Genomic DNA, 11,634 nt, shown 5'->3' with positions numbered 1-11,634 from the left:
AGCCCAGGAGTTGGAGGTTGCTGTGAGCTGTGATGCCATAGCACTCTACCCAGGGTGACAGCTTGAGGCTCTGTCTCAAAAAAAACAAAAAAAAAACAGTCCTGGCTAAAATGACAAGCAGCAGCAGGTAAAGGAGACTGAGACACTGTTAGGTGATCCTGGAGCTAATATCCCGGGGCTGGCAGGCCCCTCTTCCCTCACACCTGCATGGCAGTCAGACTCTGCACTTATGGAGGAAATGGAAGCTCAGAGAGGTGATGGAACATGCTTTAACCCACACAGTTAGAATGTGCAGGACCTGGATTCTGAGTCCAGGCAGGTTGATTACAAACCCAAACACCTCCCTCTCCTAAGTGGCCAAGATTATTTAAAGGCCCACAACTGAATCCCAGGCTTTCTGCTCCAAGGTGAACACTACGCATTAGACCAGTGGTGCCCACACTTTAATGACTGGGCTGGAGATCTCATTAAAATGCCAATTCCCCTTCAGTGGGTCTGGGATGGGGCCTGACTCTACATTTCTACACGTTCTCCTGTGACCCCTGCTGCAGATCCATGGAGCACAAAAAGCTTCAGCTGATCACTGCAATGGGTAGAGATGCCTGAGGAGCTCCTCGTGTGCGTGGGTGAGAAGAAAATGGAAAGTTCTGACGTGGATAGCCCCCAAATGCACAAAGCTGCCTGGACCTCATGAGCAGCTAAGAGTTCCTTTCGAAAATGGTCCCCTGCATGGATAAACTCACTAGGCCACCACTGGCGCTCCCAGAAGTGTTAGTTCCTGAATTGCACCATATCATTGTTTATGTCTGGTGTGTCCTCAGTGTCTCCACAGAGATGTTCCAAGCCCACCATTGACAAAGCATAGTCACATCCATTATCTTGGGTCACTCACAAAAGCCTCTGCATTAGAGATGCTTCTTCCTGCCACTTCGTGCGTAGAAACAGGGAGGGTCAGCCAGGCAGGGCACTGGTCAGAGCCAACCCTGGGCCTGTGCTCTTGCTACACCCTTTTCTGTTGTTGATTTCACTTTCCAGGTGTGAGACAAGTCAGCAAACCCAGCCCCCCTCAGCGGGTCATTACCCAGACTGGGTCACTTTTGTGGAGTGGGAGGATAAATCTATGGCCCCCACAGGCTCTTATCCTTCCCCTCACCCCCACCCAGCCCAGAGTCAGGGCTACACCCTCACGCAGTCCTCACACCCAACAAGCTGGCTCACTCTGTGCGGAGGGGCTGGGCCTCACCTGTGAAGTTGACGGTCACAGCCACAATGATGATGACGATCCCCATGACGATGAAGGTGATGCTGAGCAGCCGGGCCAGGCGCCCCAGCCTCCGGGCCCCATCCCGGTCCCCCTGCTGCACGCTACTCCGAGACTGTAGAGAGAGGATGGCAGGGACCTCAGAAAGGCTGCCTGTCAGCCACATTGGCCTCAGCATCCCTGGGGTGGCGCTAGCCTGGGTTCCCAGGCACACCTGCGCCCACTGCAGCCCACACTCCAGCAGCTCCCCTAGGGGAGAGGAAGAGGCCTCCTCCTGGAGAAGGGGCTTGGGCTTCTTGTGGGGACTTAACCAAGTCCACCCCTCAGCTGGGAGCAGAACCAAGCAATCCAGGGCACTTCCTCTCAGGACCACAGCAGGGCGGGGTGGTGTGGCAGGTGAGAGGGTAGACCAGGTCCAGGCCAGCTGGCAGGAGCAGACAGGCCTGACCTCTGCAGACCCCAGCCCAAGGCTCAATTCTGCAGCCACTCTGGGATCCTGTGGGGCTTTTTCTACAGCCTGACATGCCTGCCTCCTTTCCTCTGTGAGTCCCACTCTTGCCATGAAAGAGAGAAAGCGTGCTGTCTTCACTGCCACTATTTCCCACCTAAGACCTACATCCTTTCTCCACCAAGCTCTCTCTCCACATCACACAGGAAGGTGAAGCACCTTGCCTGAAAAGCGGGGGCTGGGTCAGAGCCAGTGGCTTCATGGGGCCGGTTTTACAGATGGCTCCATCTCAGTGAGCTCGGCTCTTCTTGAACTTGGTTAATCAGGTGGGTGAGGGTGGGGACAGAAGGGTTAAGGACAGGCAGGATGCTAGGAGGGTGCCTTGGCAGGAGGTGTGTCCCAAGCCAGGAATGGGGGCCCCAAGATCTCCAGGCTCCTCCAGCTCTCGAACTCCCTTCTTTCTTCTTGCACTTGCCCCAGCCTCCCCAGGAAGGGGCATGGGCAGGGATCTGCTAACCATGAGACTGTTCTCAGGGCCTCTGGGCAGGCATTTGCTTATTTTATTTTCTGATTATCTGAGGCTCTTGAGCTCAGCATGGAAATGTAGTTAAGGATAATGATGATGGTGATGATGATGCCCTTACTTGGTGCCAGGAAGCTTGCTAAGGATGGTACCTAAATTATTTCATTTAGTCTCAGAACCATCCTCCGAGGTTGGCAGGGCTGTCGCCCTTCCCTGAGGAAGAAGCTGGGGTTCAGAGAAATTTCCTCTGTTCTTGTGTAGGCACCCCCTGCAAGCCTCTGTCCCCTTCACCTCTCAGAGTTGTAAGAGCCCCCACTCCCAACTCTGCGCTTCCATTCCAAGTTTCTTCAGGACAGAGTGACATCAGACTCCATCTGCTTCTTGCTGATGCCTCTCCTCCCATTTGCCCAAGCCCCCTCTCACACTGTGCACAGGAGCCCCAACCCTAACAACAACACGATCAGGTAGGAATTCCTACCCCTCACCTCTCTACTGTCTGTACCCCATGTTTGTCTCCACCTCTCAGGCCACTCCCTTAATTTGTCTGCATGGAGATTTCACCAGCCTCCTCCTCACTGGCCCCTCTGTTCCAGCCTTGCCCCTTCCAACCTCTCCTCCCTATTACAGCCAAGATGAGATCTTTAAAAAGTCAAGCCTGGGCTCGGCACCTGTAGCTCAGTAGTGAGCTACGAACTGCCAGGTTTGAGCCCAGCCTAGGCCTGCTAAACAACAATGACAACTACAATTAAAAAAACATACCCAGGCATTGTGGCGGGTGCCTATACTCCCAGCTACTTGGGAGGCTGAGGCAAGAGAATCACTTGAGCCCAAGAGTTTGAGGTTGCTGTGAGCTGTGACACAATAGCACTCTACTGAGGGTGACATAGTGAGACTCTGTCTCAAAAAAAAAAAAGAAAGAAAGAAAGAAAGAAAAAAGTCAAGCCTGGTCTTGGCTCCCCGTGAAAGGGATATACTTTTATGCCTCGGTGTCTTTGCACCCACTGTCCTCCCTACTGGAATGCCCCTCATCATCACCACATTGCCACCACGACAGCTCTTCATCTTTCAAGAGTCATCCCCGGGAAAACCTTCCCACAGCGAGTAATCCGCTCCTTCTGGGGCTCCCATGGCATCTTGCACAACTCTTTGTTTTTCCTTGTGTCATTGTTTCTTGTGGCTGTGCGGCTCTCCTTCTCTAGACTGTAAACTCCTTGAGGGCAGGAGCCATGCAGCCTCCATCCTGGTATCCCTCACATCTAACCTAGGGCCAGGCCCCAGTGGGTTCTCAGTAAGTATTTGAAGAAGAAAAGAATAAAGGGTGAGAGAAAAAGAACCAGAGGAAGGTCTGTTTTCTAATGACAGAACTTCATGAAAGAAATAAGGGGTACAGGCCCCACTGGAAAGACACCTCGCTGTGGGGTTTGGCCCCACTCACTAACACATACCAGCTCCAGCTCCCTGCATGACCAACCAGATCACTGAACTCAGGGCGTCAGTGACTCTGCAGCATTAGGAGAAAGAGGCGGCAATATGCAGAAAGGCCTCAAGGGTTTCTGGGAACTTTGGTTTTAGAAAGTCTGGGCCACCCTGAATCATTGCCGGAGGACTTCTCAGCTGCAAACATGACACTCAGGGGAAAGGAGCAGGGTTTAGGAGGTCTGCTCCCCTCTTTCCAGAGGAACAGCTGTGCCTTCAGGACCATAGAGAGAGCAGAGATGAGCTGGCTTGGGTACGAGGCAGGTGGGAAAGGAAGGGGAGGAGAGAGGGAAAGAGAAGGATGGATCTTTCTTTGGTGAAGCTAAGTCCAGCCTCTTTATCAATGGATCCGTGGACCCCACATCTCAGTTACATACATTTGAGCCTGAGAGATACATTGAGAAAGATGCACTGGGACCAGCTGGAGCAGGGCAGAGCTGATCATGCCGTTTTGCTGTGTCAGGTACTTTTTATACACTATCCAGTATAACCATCCCTACTATCCTGCAAATCCTAGCTTTCTGGTCTATACAAGAGAGAGAAAATAGCCACCTCTAAGAGCAGACTCCTAACTCATGGCTGGCAATGACTCCATGGCCTGGAGGACCAGGACTAAGAAGTGACTCACACAGGCTTGGGAGTCACCCCTCCTGGCACTGAATCCTGGACTCACCTCTTGCTGGCTGGTGGCCTCAGGAAGACTACTTACCCTCTCCAAGTTTCAATTCTTCACCTATAAAATCTCGCAGGCTGTTATCAAGACAGAGAAGCTCCTCACCCCTACCTGGCACTCAGTTCTGAAGTCCCCCACTAGTTACCAAATGAAGAATCAAGCCCTTGGCCCTAGGGATGGAAGGAGATCCTCCATCTCTTTTTAATGAGTAAATTACCTGTTGCTTTCCCCATTCCCACTCAGTGGCATCATCTTTCCATCCAAAATGACTTAAAGTAAAGGCACAATAATGATCATTGCAGTAGTGGCTGTACTGGCTGCGCACTAACAGATCATGGTGATTGCAGTAGCTGTGGAAGTAGGGGGAGGGGAGACAGTTGGGAAGTGTGAGAGCAGAGAGGAAAGTGGGTGGGGTGGGGGGGGGCTGGGGGGAGTTGCCAGAGGCTGAAACCAGCTTGAGGAGGGAAGCAACAGAAAACAGAACTTCTCAGGCAAGAGCCGCTTCCACCCCTGAGGCTTGAGCCCAGCCCCTGGGGTCTGAGAAGGTGTGCCAGGGCCTAGCGGCGGTTAGTCCTTCCACCCAGACACCTGGACAACCGCCTCCTGGCAGGTCAAGGCCCCCTCTCCCACCTCCAGGCCATTGTTCCGGGAATTCCCAGACTCCAGGTTAACCCTTCAGTTGCTGTAGAGTAGGAAGGTCTGTAGAGTAGGAGGGTCCGCGGGAGGAGTCAGGTGGTGTGGGAGGGGCTGCCGTGGTGGGAGGGGCTGGCAATGCTTCGGACAGCAGCAGCTATTTACGAACCAATTCTTTAGTACATCAGTGTTTGAAGCCATATGTCTGCGTGCCAGTTTACCGCCAGCCTTGGTTGGGGCTCATTGCGCTTGCTGAGTGAAAGGATGGATGCACAAATGAACGGAAGCGTGACAAAATTCACCGCACTGTACATCACATCAACTAAAGAATTCGGTTATAAAATACATCTAAGAAAGGAAATAGTGAAGGCCCTCAATCTCTGTGGTGCTCCCACGTGCTGTAGCAACAACCCACAGAAACAGGGATGCTCAGGGGCCTCCACCCAAACCAGTGGGGCCGCCCACCTCCCCAGGGGCTGACATGAGGGATGAGACCCCATTCTCCCAAAGTTGGTTAAGGTCAGAAGTGCCTGTCCACTAGGAATTCGCCCTTTCCTCCCACATTGCAAAGTTAATAACAGTAACCACTTCCATTCATTAAGCATTTAGTATGTGCCAGGCTCTGTGCTAGAGGCTTTCATATGCATTAGCTCATTTAATCCCCGGACTGCCCTGTGAGCTAGATGGTTTTATTATGTCTAACTTATACATGAAGAAACTGAGGGCAAGGAGGGAGGCTGAGTGATAGGGACATGATCACGTGGCTCAGAAGGAACAGAGCTGTTCTATCACTATTGCTGACTAAAGGCCAGCTGCTGGGGGGCTAGTGCCTTCACTGTCAGATCTTTCTAACAGGGAGGAACACGGAGATTTTGCAGCTTGACCCAGAAGTAAACTCTGGCCACCCCTGGAGGCTCACAGGAGGCCTCAGGGCTGAGCAGGGCTGGGGCTGGACACCTGTGATCACAGCTGTGGAGCCCCTCAACCACCAGCCCTGGTTACAGCTGGCCTCTGTCAAAGCCACAGTGGTGCCAGGCTCTGTGTCTCACACCTATGATCCCAGCACTCTGGGAGGCTGAGATGGACAGATGGCTTGAGCTCTGGCATTCAAGACCAGCCTGAGCAAGAGTGAGACCCCATCTCTACTAAAAATAGAAACATTAGCCAGGCATGATGGTGAGCTCCTATAGTCCAAGCTACTCGGGAGGCTGAGGTAGGAGGATTGTTTGAACCCAGACTCTAAGGTTGCTATGAGCTGTGATGATGTCATGACACTCTACCCCAGGGTGACAGAGGGAGACTCTGTCTCAAAAAAAAAAAAGCTACAGAGGCCCCTGCTGGTGGGGTAGAAGGCGGTGGGGGGGGGGGGGGGGGAGGAAAAGAAGCCAAGAAAGAGGGAGGGAAGTGAAATTCTTCCCTCCTTGCATAAATAGCCTGCAAGTTTTGGCTTTCTTGGCAAATATACACCATCCTTGTCTCCAGAACTAGAGGCAGATGGGGCCGTGGAGAGAGCAGTGATGTGCCCGCCCAGCTGATGTACACCTTACCAGCCATGTGGCTGTGGCCAAGGCACTGCTCTGCATGGGGACAGTGAAGCAGACTTTGTTGAGCTCATGTCCCAGCACACTCCACAGTCAGCAAGAAGCTCTACAGAGGCTGTCAGAGCTGGGGGTCTCCTGCCATCCCTGGGGTCATGGGCTTGAGCCTTCACTTGGTAACCAATGGGGGCATTTCTGATGAGGAGTTCTGAAGTCTGCCCTCAGGACCTGGAGACAGCATAGGAAATTTCCTCTCTTACCACACTCTCTGTCCCTCCTTCTACCCTTTGATGCCATGGGGTGGGACCAAGTGTCACTGCCCTACATGGATAACTGACCTCCCTGCCTGGGAAATAGGGATGTCCTGTGAACTGGACTGGTTTCCAGAACAAGGGAAACAACTGGGAGCACACCCACTAATGCTCCCTGCCTGGCTGTCCCCTGATTCCCAGGGGAGCAGCCTAGTGTTGGGGGTGGGAACATGGGCGCTCACTCTGGGCAGCTGGTCCCAATCCTGGGGTTCACACTTACTAGCAGGTTATTTCATGCCTCTGTGCTTCAGTTTTCTCCACCATAAAATAAGGACAATAATATCTACACCTCAGCTGGGCAAGGTGATTCCAGCGCCAGCCACATACACTGAGGCTGGCAGGTTCAAACCCAGCTTGAGCCAGCTAAAGAACAATGACAACTGCAACAACAACAGCAAAACAGCTGGGTGTTGTGGTGGGCACCTACTCCAAGCTACTTGGGAGGCTGAGGCAAGAGAATTGCTTAAGCCCAAGAGTTTGAGGTTGCTGTGAGCTGTGACATCACGACACTCTACCAAGGGTGACAGAGTGAGACTATCTCCCTCCCCCACAAAAAAAAAAAAAAGCCTACACATCATTGGGGCATAGTCAGGATTAAGTGAGACAACATAAGTAAAGAGTTTAGAACTGGGTTCGGCGCCTGTGGCTCAAGCGGCTAAGACGCCAGCCACATACACCTAAGGTGGCGGGTTCGAATCCCCAGCCAGGGCCCGCCAAACAACAATGATGGCTGCAACCAAAAAATGGCCGGGCGTTGTGGCAGGCGCCTGTGGTCCCAGCTACTTGGGAGGCTGAGGCAGGAGACTCGCTTGAGCCCAGGAGTTGGAGGTTGCTGTGAGCGTGATGCCATGGCACTCTACCCAGGGGGATAGCTTGAGGCTCCGTCTCAAAAAAAAGAGTTTAGAACTGTGCCTAACATTTACTAGGTACTCAGTGAATGATAATATGCATAATATTATCCCTCAACGCTAGGCTTCCTCAATTTCCTTCTCCCTGATATTGGGCTTGACATCCTGGCTTCTGATATTTCCCCTTAGAAATTCACTTCCACAACTACACTTCAACCCTTGCCATCACCCCACCTGGCTCCTCCTTTGAAATATCAGCTCCAAAATCTCTCTCACCACCCCCATAGCCTTTGACTTCTCTGGGCCCTGCCCATGACCTCTTCCTCTCCTCCAAGGCTGTTACCATCTTCCCAGCCCAGTCCAACCCTTCCAAGTGTCATCCCTGCCAACATCTTCTGTGCCACCTGGTTCTGTTCTCACAGCATCTCTGCCATCCTCAGCCTTGGGTCCACCCCATGCCTAGGTCTAGAGACAATCCCACCCCATGGGAGTCCTCAGACTCACTCCTTCCCAGGCATGTCTCCCCTTTCTCTATTCTTCCTCCCACCTCCTGGAATCACCTTTTCAAACCCTTATCTGTCCACAGCCCTCTGCCCATGTCCTAAATGTTGTAGGTCTCCAGAGCTCTCTCTGGGATGGCTCTAATATTTCTGAGGGACAGCCAGAGCCTGAAGCAAACCCTGATTCCCTCTCCTCTACAGTTCTCTCAGTGACCCTCTGCTGGGCTTGGTGCTGAGTCCAGATCCTCATCAGTCCTGCCTGGACTATCTCAGGAGCCTCCTACAGCGTCTTTCTGCTCAAGCCCATTCCCACAGTACTGGCCATACCCTGCCTCTGCTTGAAACTCTTTAGCAGCTCTTCAGAGCCACCAGGATGAAACAAATCCCTACAATGAATCCCCGCCCAACTCCCTCCCCATCCCACCCTCTGTGCCCAAACAGACCATCAACTGATCTTATCCATCCACTTCCCAATGCCTAACACAGTGCCAGGTTCATAAAAGAGGTACGTTCTCGGGGGGAGCCCCATCATCCTCTACCGCTTACTTCCCTAGAATAAGCAATTTGCCATTTAGGTTGGCTGAATGAATGAAGGGCAAGTAAAACCAGGTCTTAGAGGGTTTCCAGAAACTCCCCTCTGCCTCTCGCCACAACCCTCATCCAGGCCTCTTTGCCTGTCATCTGCACATTCCCACAGAGGCCCCCTCACCTGATCGCCAGCCTCATCCCAGCAGCCCCTCCTTTCACTTGCACCAAATTGTCCACCCAAATGGAAATCTGACCACACCCCTCCCGGCCCTAAGTGCCTGCTACAGCAGGGGAGGAGGGAGCTTGAAAACCTTAGCTAAGTGACATGAGTCAGGAACAGAGGGCCACTCAGTATGGGATTCCATTCTGAAATGTTCAGAATAAGGAAATGTATAGAAACGGAAAGATTAGTGATTGCCCAGGGCTGGGGAGGAGGGTTGGGGAGTTGCCAGAGTGTGCAGAGTTTCTTTTGGAAATTTTCTAAAATTGATTGTGGTTACTATCACACCCGTCTGTGAATATGCTAAAAACCATTGAATTGCACACTTTAGGTGGGTGAATTGTGTGGCAAGTGCATTATATCTCAACAGAGGTATTTCTTTTAAACCCACAATGGCTTCCCATCCCCAACTAGGAGCCACCCAGCTGCCACTTAATTGCTATTACCACATAATATCACCATCGACTCACTTAAGCACTTTGTGTGGTCTATCCCATTTCTAACGCAGATATTATAGTTATGCCCATTTTGTAGGTGGGAATACTGAGAAGAGGCATTTGAACGGCTTGCCCACAGCGACATAATTACCTTGTGGTTGTGTCTAGCATGGGTGCTTCTTACCATGCTACAAAGTTTCTCCCCACTTCTTCCCAGGATGGAGGCTCCTGGGAATTGGCAATTGGTGTCTGGTTTAGCACTGTATTCCTTGCACCCAGCCCAGTGACCATCAAACCTGACTCAAGAACTTTAAAAGGGTATAGAAATGCTCCGGGGGTGCATTCGGTGGTCTCACACCCTTGGACTCAGATTCCCTTTGACAAGAGCAGCTCCTACCCAGGCTGCAGGCCACCCCCTCTGGGAGGCAGATTCTAGCAACTATTTTCTCCTGAGCCCTGTATGGCTTCCCTCCCCAAAGCTTATATCCCCTCCTGGGACCTTTCCTTGTAACCAAGAGATTGACCCTGCCCAGATGCACTGGCTGCACGTGAGGGCCTGGCTCTGCCTCCAGCTGTCCCGAGGGTAGCAGGCATCACAAGAAGCTCCTTGGAAGGTATCCACCCAGGGCTATGCTCAGCCCTGGCTCTTGAGCCCATGCCAAGTTCTTTGGACTCAGGAGTGCTAGGAGTGTCCCCTGATGTCCTGGAAGGGGTACTAGATATGATGTGGGGCACAGAAGGCTTCCCTGGCTGGAGCCCAAACCTTCATGAACAGGACAGAGGTGAGAAATATGGGCTTTCTCAGAAGACAGCCCAGAGCAAGCACAGCTCCTGGGGACTTGACCGATGACTCAGCAGGAGTCACGCCAGATGGGAGCAAACAGTTTCACCCCACCCAGTCCTCTGACCCTGACCAGCCTGGGCTCTTAACCTCATTCTGAAAGTTATTGCCATTCCCAGCTTTTCTCTCTCTCCTTCTCTGTCTCTCTCCTTCCTGGAAATGTCACTTGCCAATACCTATGAACCTTTTCTGTGGGATCCTCTGTAAGTGGTTCTAATGCCTTACATTGTCCCCAAATGGCTTAGATTGAGGACAATGTAAGACAATTCACTCAAAAAAAGTAAAGACATCAGTACATGCCCCTCCCTGGCAAGGCTGCCCATGCCCTCTGACTATAATTTTTCACTCATGACCCAGACCTCCCTTGCCCTAAAGCCCTTGAAGTCAGATGCTAAAATCAGTGTAGCCACCAACGTCCAGAGGGCTCCAGCAGACACCACCCCCCATCCTGGGGAGCAGCCTGCAATCCCTCCCCTCCTTGTGTGCCCCTCGGGGGAACCAGGCCCTGGAGCCTGCAGCATTCAGCAGAGAAACTGCTGTTGGCTCTTGGAAACCAGAGCTGGCAAAGGCTGGTAGAATGCCCAGGGCACCCAGGGGGCCTGGCTCCCTTCTGGGATCACTGGGCCCTGGGACCCCTTTCTGACTGCAACCTCTGCTGAGACGGAGGCCTACTCAGGAATGACTTTGGGGGACAGTCTTCCCCTTTATAAAAAGCAAGACTCCCAACTTGGCTGTCTCTCTGCCCTGCAGGATTTAGCTCCAAGCAGCTCCTGAGTCCCTCTCCGCAGCAGCCATAGGTGCAAAATCAAGCCGAGATGCCCAGAAGCAAAGGTGAAAGAGGACAGCAAACAGAAGTTCTCAGCCCTTGGCCCCTCTCCAAGGTCAACGAGGAGGCCCACTGAGGAAGGAGGTCCTCCCGCAGCCCCCAGCATGCTGCTTAGTTTTCTCTACACCCTAGGCAGCTCGTGTGGTACTGCCAGCCAGCCCCGGGAACAAACAGCAGTACTTACCATGATAGAAAAGATGAGGGGGATGAGGTTGAGGGGCCAGACAGGGCAGAAGCAAGAGACAATGGCAAGGATGAGGTAATCTTTGGGGACTTCCTGGTCCTGGGCGTAGGAGGTGGTGGCAACGGAGGACGCCCGCCTCGAGCTGGCCCGTGAGGGGGACCGGGGAAGTGAGGCCTCCAGGTGCTTCTCAGAGATCGCCTTGTAGGGCAGGCTGTGGCCATTCTGCTCCAGATCCAGAGCTCCTGAGAGGGACTTGGACAGATTCAGGGTCTTGTCATCCTTGTCCTCTACCTTGGTGAGGAGTTTCTCCATCTCCGGCAGCTCCAGGGGTGAGGTGGAACCTGACTCCTGCGCTGGAGGCAACTGAGGCTGCAGGAGGTTGGCCAT

The 11,634-nt window shown here is 52.8% G+C and overlaps 1 protein-coding gene across 1 annotated transcript; it reads right to left on the bottom strand.

The window, feature by feature from the left end:
• Positions 1–1,214: 1,214 nt before the first annotated feature.
• Positions 1,215–11,634, bottom strand: TUSC5 (tumor suppressor candidate 5). Its single transcript, XM_023519265.1, has 2 exons — positions 11,248–11,634; positions 1,215–1,376 (listed from the first exon to the last, which is right to left on the bottom strand). The coding sequence occupies exons 1-2, from the start codon at positions 11,632–11,634 to the stop codon at positions 1,215–1,217; spliced, it is 549 nt and encodes a 182-aa protein (XP_023375033.1).

Source organism: Otolemur garnettii, unplaced genomic scaffold, assembly GCF_000181295.1.
Source record: "Otolemur garnettii isolate 467f Iridium unplaced genomic scaffold, OtoGar3 scaffold00166, whole genome shotgun sequence".
Classification (NCBI taxonomy): domain Eukaryota; kingdom Metazoa; phylum Chordata; class Mammalia; order Primates; family Galagidae; genus Otolemur; species Otolemur garnettii.
Note: the sequence above shows the minus strand (reverse complement) of the source record. Positions and strands in the feature narration are given on the sequence as shown.

Excerpts from the sequence above, each read along its gene's own strand:
- TUSC5 (XM_023519265.1), bottom strand. The coding sequence starts at position 11,634 with ATGGCCAACCTCCTGCAGCCTCAGTTGCCTCCAGCGCAGGAGTCAGGT. Across the intron at positions 1,377-11,247 it reads CCCTCATCTTTTCTATCATG|TCTCGGAGTAGCGTGCAGCA; the intron begins GTAAGTACTGCT and ends CTCTCTCTACAG.